The 20,303-nt window shown below is 47.9% G+C and overlaps 1 protein-coding gene across 2 annotated transcripts in view; it reads right to left on the bottom strand.

The window, feature by feature from the left end:
* Window positions 1-19,769, bottom strand: part of SSH2 (slingshot protein phosphatase 2) — a 52,130-nt gene extending 32,361 nt beyond the window's left edge. For both annotated transcript variants that reach the window (XM_062592196.1, XM_062592197.1), the window contains exon 1: window positions 19,689-19,769. In XM_062592196.1, the coding sequence (XP_062448180.1) occupies window positions 19,689-19,744 (56 nt within the window). In that variant the 5' untranslated portion in view covers window positions 19,745-19,769. The remainder of the gene's footprint in view (window positions 1-19,688) is intronic.
* Between the last annotated feature and the right edge of the window lie 534 nt (window positions 19,770-20,303).

Here is a 20,303-nt window from a genome sequence, read left to right as displayed (position 1 = left end):
TGAATGTTCCCGTCAGTAATTGGTGCAAGCAGAATCAGTGTGCACAACAGATTACAAGACCATGAAACTACCGTCTCTGAATCATACGATAAATAACTCAAACTTTGATAAATTAAAACTGTAACACTGTTAACTTCAGACATCACTTACTGCCTTGGCTTTGCCCTTTAATCAAGTAACATGAGGACACGAGTTTGTGGAAAGGGACAATAAAGAGTTTGCAAGATATTTTAAACACATCTTCCAGCAGCTTTCTTAAAGTGGCTGTGGCTCAGGGAAGAAAGGGATTCTTTCTATGCATTGTAATAAAGTCATTCTGTTGCACAGTTCAGGGTTCCCGCTTTTCTCGAGATTGATGAGCTAGCCATGTACACTTTGAAGAAAATCAGACAGATTTTACAGTAACAGGATGGTCGATGAACGTGATAAGGGAAGACAGGAAAGTCCCTGGCACCGTGCACCTCACCAGCTCAGCGCCTTAGAAAAGAAGCTGGTTTGCCCTCTTGCCCAAGCAAGAGGCTAGGAAATCTTAGTTCCTTTCTCCACTTAATCAAATACTAAAGCTGATTATTCACTGAAGGGCAAAGGAACAGGAAGTTATAATAGAGAGAAAAAAGCTCCACCATATATTTGAACATATTCTAAGTTACAAAAGGTAGGTAAATGCCAGAACACACCATGTCACCCCCCTTCCCGGCTGCTGCTGCTCTGCACTACAAGGCTAATCGCTGCCTTCAGCCCCTAAGCTGGGAACCCTGCTCAGTACCTACTCAGAGACAGGCATATACTTAAGCACCACGTAAGACAGGAGCATTACAGAGCACTCAAGTGCCACCATGAACCAAGAGTTGGCACGGCAGGAGCACGTGGTCTTCTCCTTTCTGATCTGAGGTTGACTGTTCTACAATAGGCCTTGCCTATTAAGTTCTTTTATCTGCATGAATTACAAAAGCTTGTGTTAAAACTGGTTTTCCCCCTAACCTCAAAAGCACACTTCTGGGAACCTCTCCATTCTCCTGGTGGGCAGATCAAAAATTTTCTTAATTGCAAATTCTCTGACCTCGAGAAAGGCAGATGCACACTCAGAAAAAGAGTTTTTTTTTTTTAAAGCCTGTAGCACATCCCAGTGTTTAGATTGCAGTGCCTGTCATAACCTCAGCACTCCTCCTCAGTGACAAAGTGTCTCCTAGGACTATTTTCTAAAATTATAGCAGATGTCAAACATTCAGTGGATGTTTTAACAAAACCACATTTTTTAAAAAAAGGAAAAATCCCTCTTCCTAAATTAAAATGGACCAGACCTTTATCCGTGCTAAAAACAAACCCCAATCTGAGCTCAGATGTTTCCCCACGGGAAAGTCGGATCCTTCTTGTGTCAAAAATTTTGACTGAGCCTCTCTTGATCGTGGTGACAAATATCCTCTTCAAGTCCTCAAGCTCCAAAGTTCCTTGAAGCTTGAGTACTACAGAAACTGAGCTATCTTCAAGGCGCTGACTTCACAAGATCTTCCCCCCTCGTTTAGTCAATATGCTTTCATTCAGCAGTGACCTTGGGTTTTGGGAAAGCACAGTTCTGTTTCTGCCTCGCGCTCCCCAGCAGGAGCGGGGCAAGAAAGCAGACTCAGTATTGCAGAGCCTCTTCAGGACACCAGAAAACAACGCAAAAGAGGCAGAAGACAATTCGCTCCTTTTCTTCCTCCCTCTACAATCTCACCATAGGGGCAAATGAATTTCAAGCTGCACTGGAAAGAAAACTCAGCAGTCACAGCCAGCTTTCATGTGTTAGTTCTACCAGCAAAGCCAACAAGTGATACTAGCAACCTTTCAGCCTATGCTTGAGGTTCCCCCCCCCCGCCCAAAGGCTGAATTAGCAACTTATTTTTAGCAAATAAAGCAGCATGCAGCTAGAGGGCTGGGAGGTTAAAAATATTCTTACTTCCATCACTTTCTCTTATCACCAGCTCCCTGCTGTTGGCCACTTGCCTGAAACAGGAGACTGAAGAGATTCCTATCAGGTCCATCCTCCCACTGGGCCACCTTTGCTAAGGCCACCAAAAGCGTCTTGTTTTGGGACATTAACCACCAGCAACAAATTTGAATTGCTAAGGCTGGAACTGAAAGGGAATGTAATTTCCGATATGAAGAGTCGGGACAGCTCAAGAATGTGGCAAAACAGATCATTCTCTTAGAGCAGGGAGGTCAAGCAGGCAGGACAAGACCTCCTGCAAGGCAGGAAAAAGTGCAAGAGATGGCCATCAGCACCAACAGGAAAAGAATCAATAGGCAAGAAAAGAGCACAAGAGGCAAACAGCAATCAAGGTGTCTGGGTTACCCGTGCACACCTTGTGCACACCTTGACGTGGCATAGCAGAGAGAAGGAGCCAGAGGAACAGATTACTCCTTGCTGACATTGAAAACACCTCCTCCATGCCTATCTGCTGGAAGCAATTCCCTGTAATGCTGATGCCAAATGGGAGTACATCTCTAAAATATTAGTATTTTTTATCTGCTGCATTCCTGTGCTGGGTTAAGAATGGGCAGGTCTTAACTCATAAGGCTTAAAAATTCAAATTAATTGGCTGCTACTTCTCTCACTTTTCTCACCCTAAGGTTTTTCCAGCTTTGCTGGCACTTCTATCACTTACAGTTCTGGGACATTCAGTGTGTAGACGAGGGCATGGCACACTACCAGCATTGCCAGCATCACCTGCAGAGAACTCAATGCCAGACGTAAAATCAATGCAGCACCTTAATCACCCCCCCCCCCAAAAAAAAAAAAAAAAACTCAAAAGAACCCCAAACAACAAGCATGTAACACGCACTGACCAAGTCCTCCCGCCTGGAGATTCAAGCAGTGAAAAAAAACTTTGAAGGAAAGGCAAGAGATTTACAGGAAAGTCCAAAGAGCAGCAATAACCAATATCACTGATGCTGAACACTTTTTTCAGGTGCTGTTGCTTTTGGTGGCCCTGTCCAACCATAAGAAAAAAAAAGGGGGGAAATCAATGGTCTGATATCCCCTACACCACCAAAAGCTGGTTACTCCATTTGGATCCACCTGGCCTGGACAGGGGTGGCCATGCTCCCTTCCAAAAGTATAATATTTCAGGCTCAGATTACCTTTGGATGCTACATCTGTGGAGATAGGAGGAGAGGTCCTGATAAAGAGAAGGAGAGAGACAATTCCTCCTTGAAGGGCACTAACCCCCATTCTGAGATGCTTCAGAAACACAAAAGGTAGGTAAGATGTGTGCAAAAAAGGCAATTAGAGGCTTGGAACAATTTGCATGATATGAGACTGTGCTCATCATAAAACTAGAGCTAGGCATCTGCCTTCCACTACTGATCTTTCCCTGTTGACAGCTCAATGACTCCCAAACATAATTAGGGCTTTTAAATACTTTTTAAAATCTGGTTTGCCAGAGCCTATTGGAACTTCAGCACCCTTTGAAACTATCACCTGGAAACAGAAAAGGTATTAATAGATATTGAAAGTGGTGAAGGGAGGAGTTGAGTCCAGTAGAAGAATAATTCAACTTGGCACAGAGAGGAAAGTTGAGTCGTACTTTAGCTCCCCACCAGGTTTGTCATCAGTATTCTAAACTACAGTGGTTTCTTTTGGAGAAGACTTACATTGGACATATTTAAGAAACAGTTATTAAAGCTAGAAGCAATGCTCAGCACTACAGCTGAGGAAACATGAATGACAACCCCAGGTCTGTATCCACATACGGAGTCACCGAAACACAGAACAATCTCAGGCAAAAACAAGGTCAGCTCCAGAGTCTGACATGCCAGTGACAGAGCACTCTCTGCTTCACCCTTCTTCGTGGCATCACAGAAGATTTACAAAAATCCTGCCTCTTATGTCCAAAAACTGGCTCAGAAGGAAGTTCCAAGTCTAGCTGGTTTGTCTCTGAAGTAAGCAGCACCCTTAAGACCAGCAGTGCACATGCTGTTGTAAGGTATTCCTCAGGAGGAAGGTAACCAACGCAAGTGAAGACCACGCGACCCTTGCTGAACCTGCAACTTGTACCAATTTTTCTCCCTGACTTAACAGGCAGAAAAAATTCTTAACAGTTGTACACAGCAACCTCATCAAAACATTTAAAGCCTTCTGCTCCAAAAGCGCAGGCACTCCTCACAGCAGATCCAGTTTCTGAACAACAGTAACAGAGCACAGCATACGCAACTTCCATGTGTCCCAGGGGCTGAGCTCCTCACACACAAGGAACACCTTGCACAAGGGTTACAGATGGCAAATCAATCATGAACGCCCCCCCTGCACAGCTCAGGTAATAAATCGTAAGCTCAAACACCAAACTGTTTTTAAGATACAAAAGAAAAAAAACAGCTTGGTTTATGGACTATGGCTAAGGTAGTCAGTAACATGAATCATCTGAAACTTGGCCACCACAGCCCCACCGATGTGATGTCTTCCATCTAGATTGCTGCTGAGCAGGCTGGCTGTACTTTCAGAGCGGAAGTATGCCACCATCCAAGAGGTGGATGAATCTGCACCACTCACAGGTTTTCTGCCCTGCAAAAAAGGAACCTTGCTGGCCTCGGTAGACACTATTCCATAAAAAAAGGAGAGAATACCTTTCTAAAAGCACAGCAAAGAAGGCAAAGAGGCACCTGAACAGCTTCTGGCAATGTCTTATCCTAACAAATGTTCAATTTATTGTGAGCCTGAGGATGACTCTCCTGCCAGCTCTACCTACTCATCAGAGCAGCTTCCTACAGCAGGCTCTGTCCTCTCCCGCCCAGCCCTTAATCAGGCACTTGCCAAGGAGCACAAGTGACAGAGGATGGCTTCATCCCTCTGAAACGCTCAGCAGGAGAGGGGAGAAGCCCACAACACGCTATCTTTTGCACTGCCACAGCTGGGAAACACATTGAAATGGGGCAGCAAACCTCCCGGCAATGTCACCTCCTAGCTAGGCATGCCCGAGACACCCGCTGGCAGCTAGCACAGCCACTGGAGGGGCATCACCCTGCCCCATCCCCCTCCCCTCTTCTTCTGATTAGAAAGGGATGGGGACAGTGAAATGGAGATTTCAAGATGCTTCACAACATGCAATTTTACAGAAGGACAAATAGATTTTCTATTTTTTAGTAGCCTCAGCTACTGATTAAGATACCATAGAAAACTGCTTTGATGCAGCATCCCATCCAAAAGCTCCTGCCAGGCCCCAAGGGGCCACCGTGGATTCCCAGGCCAAGCTAGGCACTTGCTGCCGGTGACGGTGGCATCACGTCACATAGCAGCCGTGGAGGCTTCTACACTGCTGAGCAAAGGAGGCTTTTCCTACAGGACACCGCTTGGGGGACACCAGCAGCCGGGCACACGCTCCAGGAGCCCAGGAGAGACCTGCCTAGTAGGACGGGTCGTGGTGGCAAGAGCTTCTGACCTGCCTGCAGGAGCTGCCCCTTGCTGCCAGCAGCTAACTGGACCAAAAGCAAAACACAGAAAAGCAGAAACACTGCCCGAAAGGAGGTTGGCACATCTGACAGTAAGAAATGACACAAGCCACCCTGATGTTGCCTAACTGGCAGTGTTTAGCAGCTCAAGCCCTGGGAACGGGAAGCGTAAACGCAGACATCTGCGGCACAGCGCACCAGATTTCAGCTGGAGCCTGTCTTGCCGAGCACCACGCACGTGTGCAGCAAGAGGCACCCCTGGCCGAGAAGCAAACAGCTAAACAGGCGCAGGACGGGGAACAGAGCCACCCAAGGAGAAGGATGTCTATTAGGAACTGAAAAAGTCTTGTGTGCCCAGGTTCTTTCCCTTGGTTTCAGGCCAGGGCCGGGTCGCTCCCTACGCTTCGCTCTAATGTTTGAAGCTAGAGCATGCCGCAGGGGGGAAAAGCGCCTATGTATTTATAATGAGATTAGCATCTCCTCCGCATTTCACATCTTATCTATTGCCAGCTCAATTATAGCAGGCTCCTTTAATCCGTAGGTTAAAGAACACAAAACTAAGTCGGAGACCAAAAAACAGAGGCTGCCAGGAACGGCGTAGCCAGCATCAACAGCCAGTTCTTCCCGAGGCCAGCGAGCCAGGAGCGCAGGGAGGGCAGCCGCGGACACAGTCGTGAGCCAGGACTCATGCTGGAAGAGCAGCAGTTCCAGCTTCAGCTGCACGTGGCATAGCAGAAACAGAAAACGTTACAGATCCACAGGCCCAACAGCCTCTGATTTTTCTCAGCACCTCAAGCCATTTTCCTCTTGCTCCCCTGCCCAAACCGACCGTTTTTCTCCCTCTACAGGAAGGGACGGGGCATGGCTGCACACTTGCACAGGAATGGCAAGGAGCCACTTGGAAAAAAAGAGGCACAAAAAGTCTTGGTTAATAAAGCATCGGGCCCCCAGGCAAGGGAGCAGCAGTTGCCAGATGCACAGTGCGAGTAAGTGTAGTCTGGCAGCCAAGGGCCGTTTTCCATCAAACCACTGGGCACAGCAACGCGTACCTCCAGCGGACCCCCCTGAAGAAGTGCCCATCACCTGCAGCGAGGCTCTCAGATGAGATAAACACTGACTTCAGTTTCTGTGCATCTCTCCTCCACCACCTGGCCAGGATGCAAGTTTAAATGGCACAAACCAGAGCTGGTCCATCACGCTGCTCTGATGGCCACATGCAGATCAATCCACTGATCAACCCAGGACCTCTGCCAAAGCTGACTCTCCTACAGAAACTCTTCCCAAGCCAGGATTTTAATAAGAAATCTATTCTTTCCTGCACTCTGCCTACCTCCATGTCCTAAGAAACGAGAGGAGCAGTAATGGATATGACATTCTGGGAACTGTTCCGCAAGAAGAGGAGAATCTGAAACATCATTTTGCTCCTCAGATGTTCAACAGGCAGCAATTAACTATCTATTTTTCAGTTTACACTGTAGCATGTTTTTCAATAAACATCCTCCTTCTCTCCCTTGCCTGCTTTTTAAGGCAGCTGGTTTTAATTATTGCTTATGATAAGATTATTAGTGAATTACATAGAGGAAAGAAATACCTGGTTTCCAGTTTAAGCCTTTGCTCCTAAGTGGATGATGTTAGCACCTGGTTCTCTTCACATATAGGCCAGGTAAACAGGTTTACAGGCTGTGTAAAGCAGAGTTATACCACTTACTACCATCCACTAATTTTAAAAATAAACAAACAAGCAGGGAAATGGAAGAGGTGAGGAGAACTCAGAAGCGCCCTGCACTGACATTTTTATTAGCAGGGTCAGCTGGCAGCACGCTCAGACAAGCCTAGGCCTCTCTGATATCAAAAACAGAAACTAGCCCACTGCAGAACAAAACAAAGGCCGCAATTTACTGAAACGGGTCGGTAATGCTGTCAGCAGAGGTGACAACACGCAGGGCAAGGAGAGAAAGGGGAAGTGGTCCTCCAGCAAAGGCAGCCGCTCGCCACTCAGCACTTTTGCAACTCAAGAAACTGCACAAGGGGAAAAACAAACAAAGCGTGGGAACCCACTCCATCGCAGATGCTTGACGCAAACCACATTTTTAGCAACATCTGCATTTGTGTCTTTTTTTTTTTTTCCTGAAAGGAGCTGTCTACAGGCACTTCCTCTGCTCCAAGGTGGAGCTCCCAGGAGAGATCACTCAGCTGCAATTATACAGACTGGCAAAATCACAGAAAGATCTGAAACGCTGAGTATAACTTGTCTGTACCAACTTACCTACTGATCCCTTTTCATCTTAGCCAAATCTTCTTCTCCCTTGCTTTGGTCTCTAATACGGACACCTATAGAAGTTGAGCTGAGACAACAAGAGCTTATCATTTACCAGCAGATACTCAAAGGGGAAGACGACAGGCGTGAATCTGAACTCTAAATGTCCCACACATCAGGTGGGAGAAAAACATCGCTCGTGCTCCATGGGTACGCCAGACCCACCCACAACCGCTGTGAGCGCGGCGGCGGCCCCCCGAGCTGGTTCAGAAGACCACCGCTCTGGGCCAGGAGACGGCTCCGCCGGAGCTGCCTCGCGGCGACGGCAGCTGCTCCCAGGCAAAGCTCTCGGCCCACGCAGCTGCAGCGGGTCTCTGCGGGGTGCGTGGCCCCACGGCCACGGCAGCGCTGGAATTTATTCCTTACAGACACGCAGGCCTTTTTTTTTTTTTTTTTTTTTCAAGCTAGACTCCAGAAACAATAGCTGAAGTCATTTTATAATTTCAGCTGCTGCTGCAGATGTCGAAGCCTGCGTGGGTTTCCCGTCACCCGCAAGTGGCCCTGGCCTACAGGTGAACAGCTCAGCAACGTAGAAACCTCTAAGCCGTCAGCAGCGCAGCCAGGCCCCTCGCACAGGCATCAGGCGGGCCTGGTGCCGCTTTCCCACCCCGGCCGCGTGCCGACGGCGGCACCGGCAGCTCTGCGCCGCGTTTCACGGGTCTGGGTCGCTGCACGCGCGCTCAGCGCCCAGCAGGTCGTCCAGTCGCACGCACGCAGCCCCAGCCGCGTCGTCTCGCTATCGGGCCCGTCTGCATCGCTTCCTGCCAGCGCCCGGCGACGTCACGGAGCAGCCGAGGAAGGGACAAGCTTCCTCGTTCTGGGACGCACAGTGCCCCCACCGCTGCCCGGGCGCTCGCGGCCGGCGGAAGACCACGCTCACGGGAACACCCTGCCGTCGCAGAGGGGTCACAGGCCTTCAACACCTTATTTCAAGGAATAGGTATGGGGGCAGATTACAGGGTTCGCGGGTCACAGGGCAGCCACAAGCTCCCCAACAGTGAAATGCACTGATTTCACACGCAGCACGCGCCACTAAGAACTTTATTCGCTTTCCACCTTGTTACGTAACACTAAGGGATTCCCAAACGGCCAAACGTTTTGCGACCGTTGGTCAGTCACCAAGCCAGCTTTATAGAACCCATCTGGGGAGAAAGCAAAATATTACAAAAAAGCAACAGAAAAACAAGTTGTGCAAACAAAGCTCTACACTGCACTGAACTTCAGCACTGAACAGAGATGCACAAAACCATTTCTTCTGCAGCCCCAGCACGACAGTTCACAGAAATGGGGCAGTTAACACAATTCAAGTACTTACTAAGAAATGTGGCCACTCAATGTTTACAGAAGAAATTTGATTCAATGCATTTTTTTAAGCAAGAGATCCAGAGCGGAAGTGAGGCTGTGAAGGGAATTTGTTTTACATGATAGTCCCCAAAAGGCTTCCAGGTCGCCGAGTCAAGATATTCCCAGACTAAAGCTCTATAGCATTCTTCTGGTGCTATATACTGTTTAAACGTCTATGGATGCTAATTCATACCAGCAGGCTTGTGGAGCAGGACGCTCGTACTCGCAGGAACGCTCCTGCGAGTTTCGCTGCCACATGTGCCGCGCTCCAAACGGCTCGTTCTGTCTCAGTCTGCATGATTCAGAGCTGCACAGACCTGACCATGTTTGGCCTGACCGGCAGCACCCTGCCACGCTCAATGAAAAGGACCCCATGGCTCTACGTATTACTGTAACAGAAGTCAAGAGAGACATGCTGAGGTCAACATACTGTCCCTCCTTGTATCAGCCGAGTCCACAGGCATCTATATTTAGTCAAAGTATGCCCAGCAATTCCAAGAGGGGAAGAGACCACTGACTCGCCTGAATCGCCGCCAGGGTTGGCGGTCTTGCCTGCTCAGCAAGGAGCTGAGATCTCAGCAGGAGCTCGCATGGACCGTGGCACCTTCCTAAGGCAGAGCACCCTGCGCATCCCAATACCATCCCACACCAACCCCAAAACCATCTCCAAAAGTCCCAACCCTGCTGGGCACAAATCCAGCCTTGCAGACTTGGAAATGGCCACAGCTCCAGCACAGGCAGGTTCAGCAAGCATCCCCAGGCCCAAGGCAGCACCACCAAGAGCTGCAAGGCACCAGCATGGTGAAAATCCCCGGTGGGAACTCTGCACAAACAGACAGGATGAGAAATTAGCTGCGGGTTTGGGGAAGTTTTAGAGCTAAGGCAGAAGCTTGCAGAACTCTGTGGTGGCCAGTACAGACACAGAGTGGTCTCTGTGCTGATCTTGCCACCTTTCTGTCTCAGTCAAAGGTACAGACAAGAGCTCAACCTGGGCTCACACAAGAGGCCAGGAGGCTTATAGCCCTGCTGCTGCGAGGGCCGGGAGGACACCGCCCAGGGTGATGGTTACTCTGAGGGTCCCTTGCTGCTGCTGTGCGTTACAGCAGAAGGAACCAGCACAGCCAGACTCAGGTCTGCAACTGTCGCAATGCTGGGAGCAGGGGACAGGATGGAGGAACGATGTTGTGGAAGCAGCCTGGCTCTAATCACAGCCTCACTGCCTATACTTAGTAAATACATTAATGGAGCCCCGTAAATAGAACACCAAAACAAAGATCAGTCTGTCTCCGCACAAAGAAATCAATGCTGAATAATAAGCCTTTCCTCTGTGCTAAAGAGAAGCAGATGTTTGTTTACCAAAAGCATCAAAAAAAACATCAAGAGGCTGTTGCATTTGATTTGTAAAATAGAAGGAAGCTATTTGCTCAGTATTTTAACTTCTGCAGTACTCAGCACTTCTAATTTTCCTCATACTAGTACTGCATTCTCTGCATGCATGACGGCTATTTGATCCCTACATGACAGGCTCCAGCAGGAACACCAAACTTACCATCCCTTTAGGTTAGCAAAGGGGATAGTTATTGATAGCCAGCAGTGTGAAATAGCTTGCGAACCATTTCAGAGAACAGCCGCTTCCCAGTTTCTCTCAATAGCTTTTGATCTGAAGTTGTAAGCCACATGGAGCTCTACATGTTGGGCTGATATGACCTGCAGCTACGTTGCCCATCTCACTTCATTTCATGGAACAGCAGAGCCCCTATTAATTGAAACAAACTTTAACAAGGCTTGAAGTTTGAGTTAATTAGCAGAGACAAAACATCAAAGACAAAGGATCAAAAAAAAATTCTAGTTGAAATAGTTTCATGGATTCTGTGTCTTTCCTTCCATTCAAGGTAACACCAAGGTTAATACAAATGTGCATATTCTATTTAAAGCTGCAAATGCAAGAAGAAAAAATAGTGTATTACTTTGAGTTAAAGTGATGCAACAGTTCTGTGGTGAATATTTTGAATTGGATTAATTCAATCTTTAAAAAAGCATCCTCTTCCCTCCCAACAGGTGACACGTTGCCTCGTCTCGTGACACTCAGAGCTGTAGCCCTCCCCAGTGCAGCACAGCCGCCCCGGCAGAACTCACGGCTGTGCCAATAACGAAGCGCGCTCCAGTATTTTGCTGGTGTAAGTGACAATCAGTCTTCAGAGACATCAGGAAAAGCTCTCCAAATCAAATCATGAGATATAATTATGATGCACTTCAAGATGCAGACTCAGCATCGCCCTCCAATCCGACTCTTCCCTCCACCAATACAGCAAGTTCTTCCTGGAGACGATTGACTTTTCTTTTCTTTTGGCTCCCTGAATAGAGATCAGCTTACCAGGAGTCCTTTATTCCTGAAATAATTTCCATTAATCACTCACCACGTATCATTTTAAGCACAAGCTGTCAGACTGTGGGGTGTCTAACATCACCACTGTATTTCAGAGCTACAGTGAGGGCTGCTGCTGCTGAAATGAAGGGCAAGCCAGGAGGCAAGAGGAGCTGGGAGATTTCCAAGTAACAGATGAATGAACTATTACAAGCTCCTAAGTTTTGTGGTCTTTTTATACAGATACTTAGGAATTTTAAATAAAAGCAGTAGCACTCGAACCATTTGTGCTTCATGACATCTGCCCACAAAGAAGCGAATGAAGGGAAACACAGCAACATGGATCATCTTTAAGCACCATGGATCATTTTTAAGCAACACTGTAGTTCTGCATTTGTGATTCTTCAGTACAGTCGCAAGTTAACGTAAACTTCTGGTACCTTAACGTGCCTCTCGGCTGAAGGAGGCATCAGCACTTAACTTACAAATGCATTTTAGGGAGTTTCTAACTCAAAAAAAAAGGCCCTGCAAAGTTTAGCTGACTAGGTCTCAAATAGGAAACACTTAAAGGTTTTATTTTACAAGAGTGCTTGAACTCCAAAAAGAGGAGAGATTCCAGATGTGTTTATCCCTAGGAAATTCAGGTGCTAAATTTTATCAGAGTTAGCACTTCAGGCAGTTTGGCAGTCAATTTCTAGCGGTTTTTAGCTCAAGTCTTCATATTTCCTAAAAACACATAAACCCATTTAAAAATCACACATTAAAAGAGAAGAGATCACTGAAATACTAACCACTGCTACCTACCACAGACCCAGAGAAGTCTCCAGCAGGGACATGATGTGCTTTAGGAAAAAGGCTCTTAAACAGTCTTTTTTTTTTTTTTTTTTTTTTTTTTTTAAGGATCTTAAATAGGTACTTGCTTAATTTGAAGTTAGAGAGATACTCATGAAACATTTTGTGATATGCTAGGAGAAATGGAGGACATAGAAGTCAGTATCATCACAACCATGCCAAGGTTTTGCACAGGTTTGTGCTGGGGACTTAAGAGACAGCCTGCCCTCTCGCCCCGGTTCCCCGCCAAAGAGCCACCGCCCTCTAACGCGCAGTCTCTCCTGGGCTTGCTCAACAGCCCTGACATTTAGGGGGGACAGCTCAGCAACAGGGAGCAGCGTGCTCATGTGCACGTGCTGTGCACGTTATAGCTAACCCCGGGATGGATGTTTATTCTGCGCTCGTCACCCCTGCTTGTTAACAAGGCGCATCAATACCCCTCGCTTTGCTTTCTTACAACTTTCCCACCAGAGTAAAACAATAGAAGGGCCAAAAACGGTGCCGACAATTTATTTGTTTTTATTTAGACTAACTGGCTTTCAGTTTTTGAGAGACACAGAAGAACGCAGCTGTTCTGCTTTCCGTTTTTGGATTTCTCCACCTCTTTTTCAAAGCGAGGGGGGGGGAGCAAAAGCAAAAAAGGCCAACGACAATCTCTTCATAGACCACCACACTCAACCTTCATCAACAAACCAACCCTGCAACACTGGGCTCATTTTAATCCAGCATCTAGTTCAAGAAACCTGGCCAAAACCCTCCGTTTTTGAGGACAGAGGCGGAACTATTCCCATTTGTAATTCTGCGCAAATGAATTTTCCCCTCATCAAGGTCATTTTTCATTTGCTAATCAAAAGAACCTCCTCCAGTCTCATCTGCCCTTGGGAATCTCACATCAATCCCAAGACGCCAGCAAGGTGCTTAGCCTGATGTCACCCGCGTCGAACCCCAGCAGGCAAGGCCCACGGTCCCTACAACCTAACTATGGTCCAGCCAAAATCCTGGCAGCAACACGCTCCCAAGCAACCTGCTGTCACTGGTAAGAACTATGAGAGTTTGCAAGGTGACAAGAGACTCAGACAAGCAAATTTATTCTCTCCACTCCAGAAAACAAAGAAATGGGAGAAGACAGGAAATGCAGACGAGTTCATCATCCGTGATAACAGAGCGATTTCTAAATATGGGGTGCTGCAACTGTGGAGCAGCTGGAGGACTCCTGAGCCCCCAGCACTCAGGCATGTAGGCCGTAATTCCACGCTCATCATCTCAGCAGTGCTCTGCAAGTGCAGGAGCACCCACCTGCCCGGGGAGCAGCGGGGCGCACTGGGACATTGTGGGACCAAAGGCAGAACGTACTCTGATTCGTCCTGGCGACTCCGCAGGAGCTGCACTGCAAAATTCACGTCATTAACCTCCGCCTTTCCAACAAAAGGCCTGAAATTTAGCAGCGTGTAAACAAAACCCAGAAACGAGGAGCTATCGAGGAGACTGAAGAGACAAGAAAACACACGCTGCTGGGACAACATGGACCTCATCACGCCATTGTGGGAAGTGTGTGAACAAAAGGGCGGACTTCACTACTAAGCGACAAAGAGCGTTTGTTTAAAAGAAAGGACTAACTAGGTTATGGTTCCACAGCCCATGGATTTGCCCTATTTGCAACAAAGTTTTTTGAGAAAAAGCACACTTCTTAAATGGCTTATTATAAATAAACCAAAAGTCCACAAATGGTTGAATACAATATTGCTGGGATAAGCACGGGATAAACAGGAAAATGAACTGAACTACAGGCCTGTGGCCTTAATACACTTAAAAATGCCCCAAACTGAGAAGTTGCCAATATCGAGAAGTTGCCAATATCAAGAAGTGCAGCCTCTCCACTGAGATCGCACAGGCTCAGTTTATTACCTCCAGCCTTAGAGAAACCCTAGAGCATACATTTTGTAGTTCACCCATACATTTCTCCCCCCCATCAACATCCCTCAGCTGCAGGTTGCCTGATGTCCTGGAGACAGGAGGCTTCTCTCCATTAAAAACACGCTGTCGCTCCTACACAACGTAGCAACAGGTGCCTGCAGAACAACTATTTCCAGTTTCCAGTTACTTTCCAAGTTGCTGCATCAAAGCTACAACACACGCATAGGCAGAATCGCCTTTTGATTACTTCAGCAAAAGCACAAATATTCAAAATTACGGGCAGCAATGCATTTTACCCAACGTTTCCATGGAAAGAGAGTCTTCAGCAAGCAGCTACAGAACTGCCTGGTTGGAAACTCAAGTTCCAGATTTGCTCTGTTCACACTACATCCATTACAATGTGGAAAAAATATTTGCTGAACTAGTTTTAAGCCCATAAAGGCCAATAATTTAAATGCTATTTGCCATGCAAAGGAGATAGCAACTCTTCAGAGCTTATCGCAGGGTAGGATACAGAATTTTAAACTCTCTCTGACCCCACAAACATCAGTTAGAAACAGCATGTTGAGAAAGTTAGCCTGAAGTTGTTTAAAAAACAGTAAAGTAGTGTTTTAGCCCAAGGCTAAAGGTACATGGAAGCACAGTCCTGCAAAAAAATCTCAAACAGCCTAACTATTCACCAGCCCCAAAGGCTCCTCTTCTGCTGATCATCTCCTTCGTGCTGGTCCTTCGGCTTCGCAGCCCTTACAGAAACCTCAGCATTTCCCGAGACACGAACATCTGCAGGACTCCCGACAAAACAGAGTCTCAGAGGCAACCTGTATCATTCGCAACCCCTTAAAACACGAGCTCCGCAGCCCAGTGGCATGAGCTAAAACATACCACTCAGGAGGGAGGGTTCTCCTTCAAATGCTCATTTGCTGCTCAGGTTTTGATTTTATATCTGATGAGCATCTCTGTCCCTCTTCCAACCCCCCACCAGGAAGGATCAGTGAGACAAATACCCAGCGCTTCCCAGGGAATAAAAGGAAAAGCCAAACAGGAAAAGTTGTTATGAACAATACAGCCCCAGTCCAGTTAATGATCAACTTTGCAGCACACAAGCATACTACTTTTTCTCCCAGTTGCCAGAGCTTATTCACATGGTGTTTTTAATAATTGGTTGGTAGTAAGAAGCCTTTTACGCGCTGCATTTGTGTTATCGGAATCAGTGAAGAAATAAGGAAGATAAGAAAAAACCACAGCTCCACTCAGTCAACAGGAAGCCGGGTCTGACACGCCGAGCGTGGAGCTCGGCTGCACGAAGGCTGCCAGGAAGGGTACGGGGTCAGGCTCGCCCCCGCGCAGCGCTGCCTGACGGCACATTCGCGTCGCGCCCTCGACGGACCGCGGGACACAAACCCCAGCGTACGGCGCACGCTCCCTGCAAGACGCCATTGCTGCAGTCCCTGCCGATCCTATACGCTTCTACAGCGGAAAAAAGAGCTAATCAACCTATTTATGTATTTCAAACGCCTCAAACTAGAACGACCCTTAGTCATAAAATGCATTCAGTTGGAGTTGAAACGGGTGAGCGAACCGCTCTGCTCACCTTCCCGTCTTTTAAACGGCCATTTCCAAGCATCTCCAAGTCTTAAACATCACTGAGGCTCAACACAATGGTAAAATAGTTACAGCGGTACAATACTTGTGGTGGTACAGAGACAATTAAAGATTTCCAGTAACACTGCTTGGAGGATTGCAGCCTAATTGCTGAGCGGTCAAGGTTTTTCAGCAGTGGGTGCATTGCGAGCAGATAAAAAGCTTGGGTTTTCCCGTACAAGGAATAAATAAAGTAAACGGCTCTCTGAACAGTGACGACACACCTAGCTAAGCTCCTCACTTGGCATGTGGAGTAACTCAACATTAGGTTGTCATGAAATTTGGTAGCACAAAGGCCCCGGCCACACGGCCTAGAAGACAATGCTAAAAAACAGAGGGAACAAAGGCCAAAACGTAGCCCGGGGCTGAAGACACACCGTGGGAAGGAGGCGTCAGTGCGCCGAGCCTGAATGACCTCGTGACGCAATTCAGCGTACTGTTTGTGCTCACCTGCACAGTCCGTAACTTCCTCTTACTCCGTAAAACGGTGTTGCTTCATACTATAACGAAGAAAGGTTTTCACTTACAAGAAAGGTGATTATGCGAGAGCGCAATAGGCTGCAAGGCTAACTCTGCGCGAACATCTTGTGCCTATCTTTAACCCTTGGCTGAAAATAATTCTGTTCAAATCATAGGTTTTACTTCTTCCCCCCCCCTTTTTTTTAAGAGAGTTCCAAGATGCACCCATGACACTGTGAAGAAGTCATCAATTCCATCCGCTTCTTTTTTTTCTACAAAGTTCAAAATTCATACTACAAAAGCCTTCAGTCAACATGTTATAATAAGAAACAGAGTGGTATGAAGCAAGTAAGAGAATCATGGAAAGCAGCAAGCATATTCATATTTTTAGATCCATTTGGCTCCAAAAGTATTGAAGAACACAGTAGAGAACAATATTGGAGTGTCTTAACACGTGCTCAGCATGAGCCAAGGGAGTGCTCCCATCACTGCTTTGCAGAGTGGAAGCTGAGGCAGAGGCAAAAATATTTAGACACAAAAAGATGCAGAAAAAATGCCAAGGAATGTAGACGCTAAAGTTAAGTGATTAATTCTTAGTTTTGATAGAAAAGTTAGGGATGCATTTGCATCTTTAGGCAGCACTTGCCAGCTGAGCACTGGCCTGGCGAGACTTGGCCAGGACAGTGCAGGAAGGACGTGCTGCAGCACGGAGCAAAAGCTGGGTCTTCCCAAACCCCAAGCGAGTGCCCTGACCACGGGATCATCCTTCTTTGCTACCAAGGTAAAGAGAAAGCCAAGCGACAGGGGAATCTGGCAGTGAAGAACAGCACTATGTCAGGGACACGGAAAAAACACTTCAGGGGCACCAACGATGAATTAGACACCTCAAACTTGGCAAAGGAAAGAGGAAGCGACTGCAGGCAGGAAGCAAGGAACTGATCCATGGCAATTCCTACATGTTTCTTCTGTTAAGAATGCTTTGGTATTTACAGACCGCCTTAACTTTTGCATTTTTCTTATCTTCCTATCAGCTGCTACGGAGCTTATTAGACTAAAGTGAACTTTGAATCCTACAGAAAAATAAAGCTAGCAAATCAGCACAAGTCCTCTTAGGTTCAGTGGGAATAGTTGTAACTTGTTTAAAGGAATCTTGCTATCAATTTTAAGCACTTTGATAAACAGAAGTCTCTCAGACATTGATTTGAATCCTTGTGAACCTGAAATGAATTAGACCCAGACCAGCTGACTAAGTTACTGACCAAAAGTGTCAACACAAGAGCAATTTCTGCTGATGTCTGAAAGTCAGAGCTGATTAGCTAAATACATCTACTAAAGAATACACTGAAACAGAACTTACTGATAACATTTGGGTCACCAGTGCCCTTTCCATTCCACAGAGAACAAATTTTTAGCACACCAAAACAACAAAATCCAGATTTTTAGGTCTTGCCCACAAAGAAATCAGGACGTCCAATATTCATCAGCCTCTATGAACTTGCAATTGGGAGTACATATTTAAAAATAGACCCTTATTATGCCAGCATGAAAGTCACAACACTGTCCTGATTAAGAACACTATCAAAATACTAATACGGTGCTGAGCCTTGTGTGAACGCTTATGCGTGGGCCAAAACCTCTGTCATTCTCATGCTTATTAATCTTTCCTTCCAGGAGCAAAGGACAGCATAAGCTCCTCTGATAACTGAGTTATCTCTCCCTCCAGAAAAGGAAAGGGTGGTTCTTTCAACCAAGTGATGATTTAAACTACTGCTAGATACAACACTGCATGGCTAGAAGGGATCACAGGCAGCAGCGAGACCAAAGATACTCTCCCTTCCCTTTGATCGCTCTCCGTACAGTCTGAACTGCAAGTCAAGTGTTTGAGCAGTGTACTTAAAACAAACACCTATAAAGTACTGAAAACTACCTACCTAATACAGATCTTAAAAGTCATCCTGATCTATAAGAAAACATTTCAGTCTACAGTAGGCTGAGTTTTCTTCCTCAATTCCACAATTATTGCTATTTCACAAACCCCAAGGCATACTCAACTTGCATTCCTGCTTACCCTGAACACCTCAGATATATCACTGTTAAACCTTCATTATAAGCAGCCACAGGGAAAAATAATGTTTACAGGCAATACTGAGCAGAAAAAAAAAGTGACTAATTACAAGCATCTCAGGTTGAGTATGAAAGGCTCAGAGAGACTTAACTAAAGAGATTAACAAATACAGCAGTGATTGCTTATGCTGAAAAAAAGAAAAAGCCACAGAGTTCTGGGACCTATTTCCACCCAAAACCTCATAAACACAAAGCAGCTCGATCTCTAGCAGGAGTTTCTTGGGACAAGAATGCAACTTCAGGTGGCACCAGCATTTTATCCTACTATCTTTAAGCCTTTCATGATGCTTCCAAGAGATAAAAAGCAGTTGGCTGCTCTAGAGAAATATCAAGCACGTCTAGATTGCAGCGACTATCTCCCTAGAAGCTTTATCTACCACCCCGTAGCAGCCATTTCCCTCCGTAATCCTTCCCCCAAAACCTCACAGTAACTCAGAGAGTTGCTCTTAATTGTCTACAAATTAAATGATTATTTGTATCTGCATTTCAAAGGGTCCTGTGCAGCTGGAGAGGCTGATTTTCCAAGCGGCTTAGCAAGCGCTGCGGAGAGCAGAGACACTCAGTCTGCACTTTAAAGCTGTCCAAGACTGTCAGTAACTAAAAATTGGCACCAGCTGATGTCTCTCATGACCTGTGGGTCCTCCCGAGTTTAAGGTCTCCGTCCTGCTCCTGCTGCACCGGTCTGCACGACAGAACACAAACCCCCCAGTCCCCATCTGGCACCTTGCGATAACCTAAAACAAGAGATCAAACAGAGCGACTAATCTTCTCCTTAAGCCCGGGAGAAGGCCAAGGTACACGGGGAGCTCGCCCCTCGCCACCAGCCGGGCGCGGGGGCTGCGGCCAGGCAGCGCGGTGCCCGCGGGGCGGACAGCGGCGGGGCGCCCGGAGCACACGCGAACTCGAGTTATCCTCGGACGGTTATTACACAATGCTGATCAAAACGCCCGGCTGCGACCTAGTCCTTTATTTTAGGCAAAAAATAAAAATAAAAATAAAAAAATAAAATAAAAGAGAGAGAGAAAAAAGAAAAGAAAAGAAAAATCCATCAGTGGTGTCTTATCTCGCATGGGAGGCTATTGTAAGCACAAAGAAACACGGTCTAAGAGCTCAAGCGAGAAGGGGAAAGGTAAAATAGTTGGCCGAACCCCCGAAACGGCGGCGTCTCGCCCGGGAGCCTCCCCGGCCGCAGGGGAGAAAGTTTGCGCGGAGCGGCGCGGCGCGGCGCGCGGGGGCGGCGGGTGCCGCGCAGGGCTCCCCGGTACTCACAGCTGGGCGATGGCGCCCTGCGAGATGACCGCGTTGTCGGAGAAGTAGGGGATCATCGCGGCGCCCCGCGCAGGCGGCCGCCGAGCCCCGGCCGCGCGGCACCGGCAGCGGAGCCGCCGCCGCCGCTCTGCCCCGCGGCCGCCCGGCGCAGTGCGCAGGAGCGGCCCCGGCCGCGGGGCGGGCCCGGCTCGGCCCGGCCCGCCCCCGGCACCGCCCCCGCCCCCGCCCCCGCCCCCGCCCCCGCCCCCGCCCCCGCCCCCGCCCCCGCCCCCGCCCCCGGCCCCGCCCCCGCCCCCGCCCCCGCCCCCGCCCCCGGCCCCGGCCCCGGCCCCGGCCCCGGCCCCGGCCCCGGCGCGCACGTGGCGGCGCGGCGCCCCGGATCGGGGTTCTCCTTCCTAGTCCCCCCCCGCCTCTCAGCTCTTTGAAGCGCGGCCTGGCGAAGCGCATCGCGGAAGGGCGGCAGCGCTGGTGCTTGGGAAAGAGCCTTCTCTCCTGCAGGAAAGCGTCTCTCTGGCAGGAACCTTCCTCGGCAGAGATTTAATAACTCATTTGCTGCCAGAGGAGGAGAAAAGCAGCTGCCTTTCAAAGCTATTCAAGCTTTAGCTCCATCACCCC

The sequence above is a fragment of the Rhea pennata genome, chromosome 20 (assembly GCF_028389875.1).
Source record: "Rhea pennata isolate bPtePen1 chromosome 20, bPtePen1.pri, whole genome shotgun sequence".
Classification (NCBI taxonomy): domain Eukaryota; kingdom Metazoa; phylum Chordata; class Aves; order Rheiformes; family Rheidae; genus Rhea; species Rhea pennata.
The sequence above is the reverse complement of the archived record's forward strand: the minus strand, read 5'-3'. Positions and strand labels throughout refer to the sequence as shown.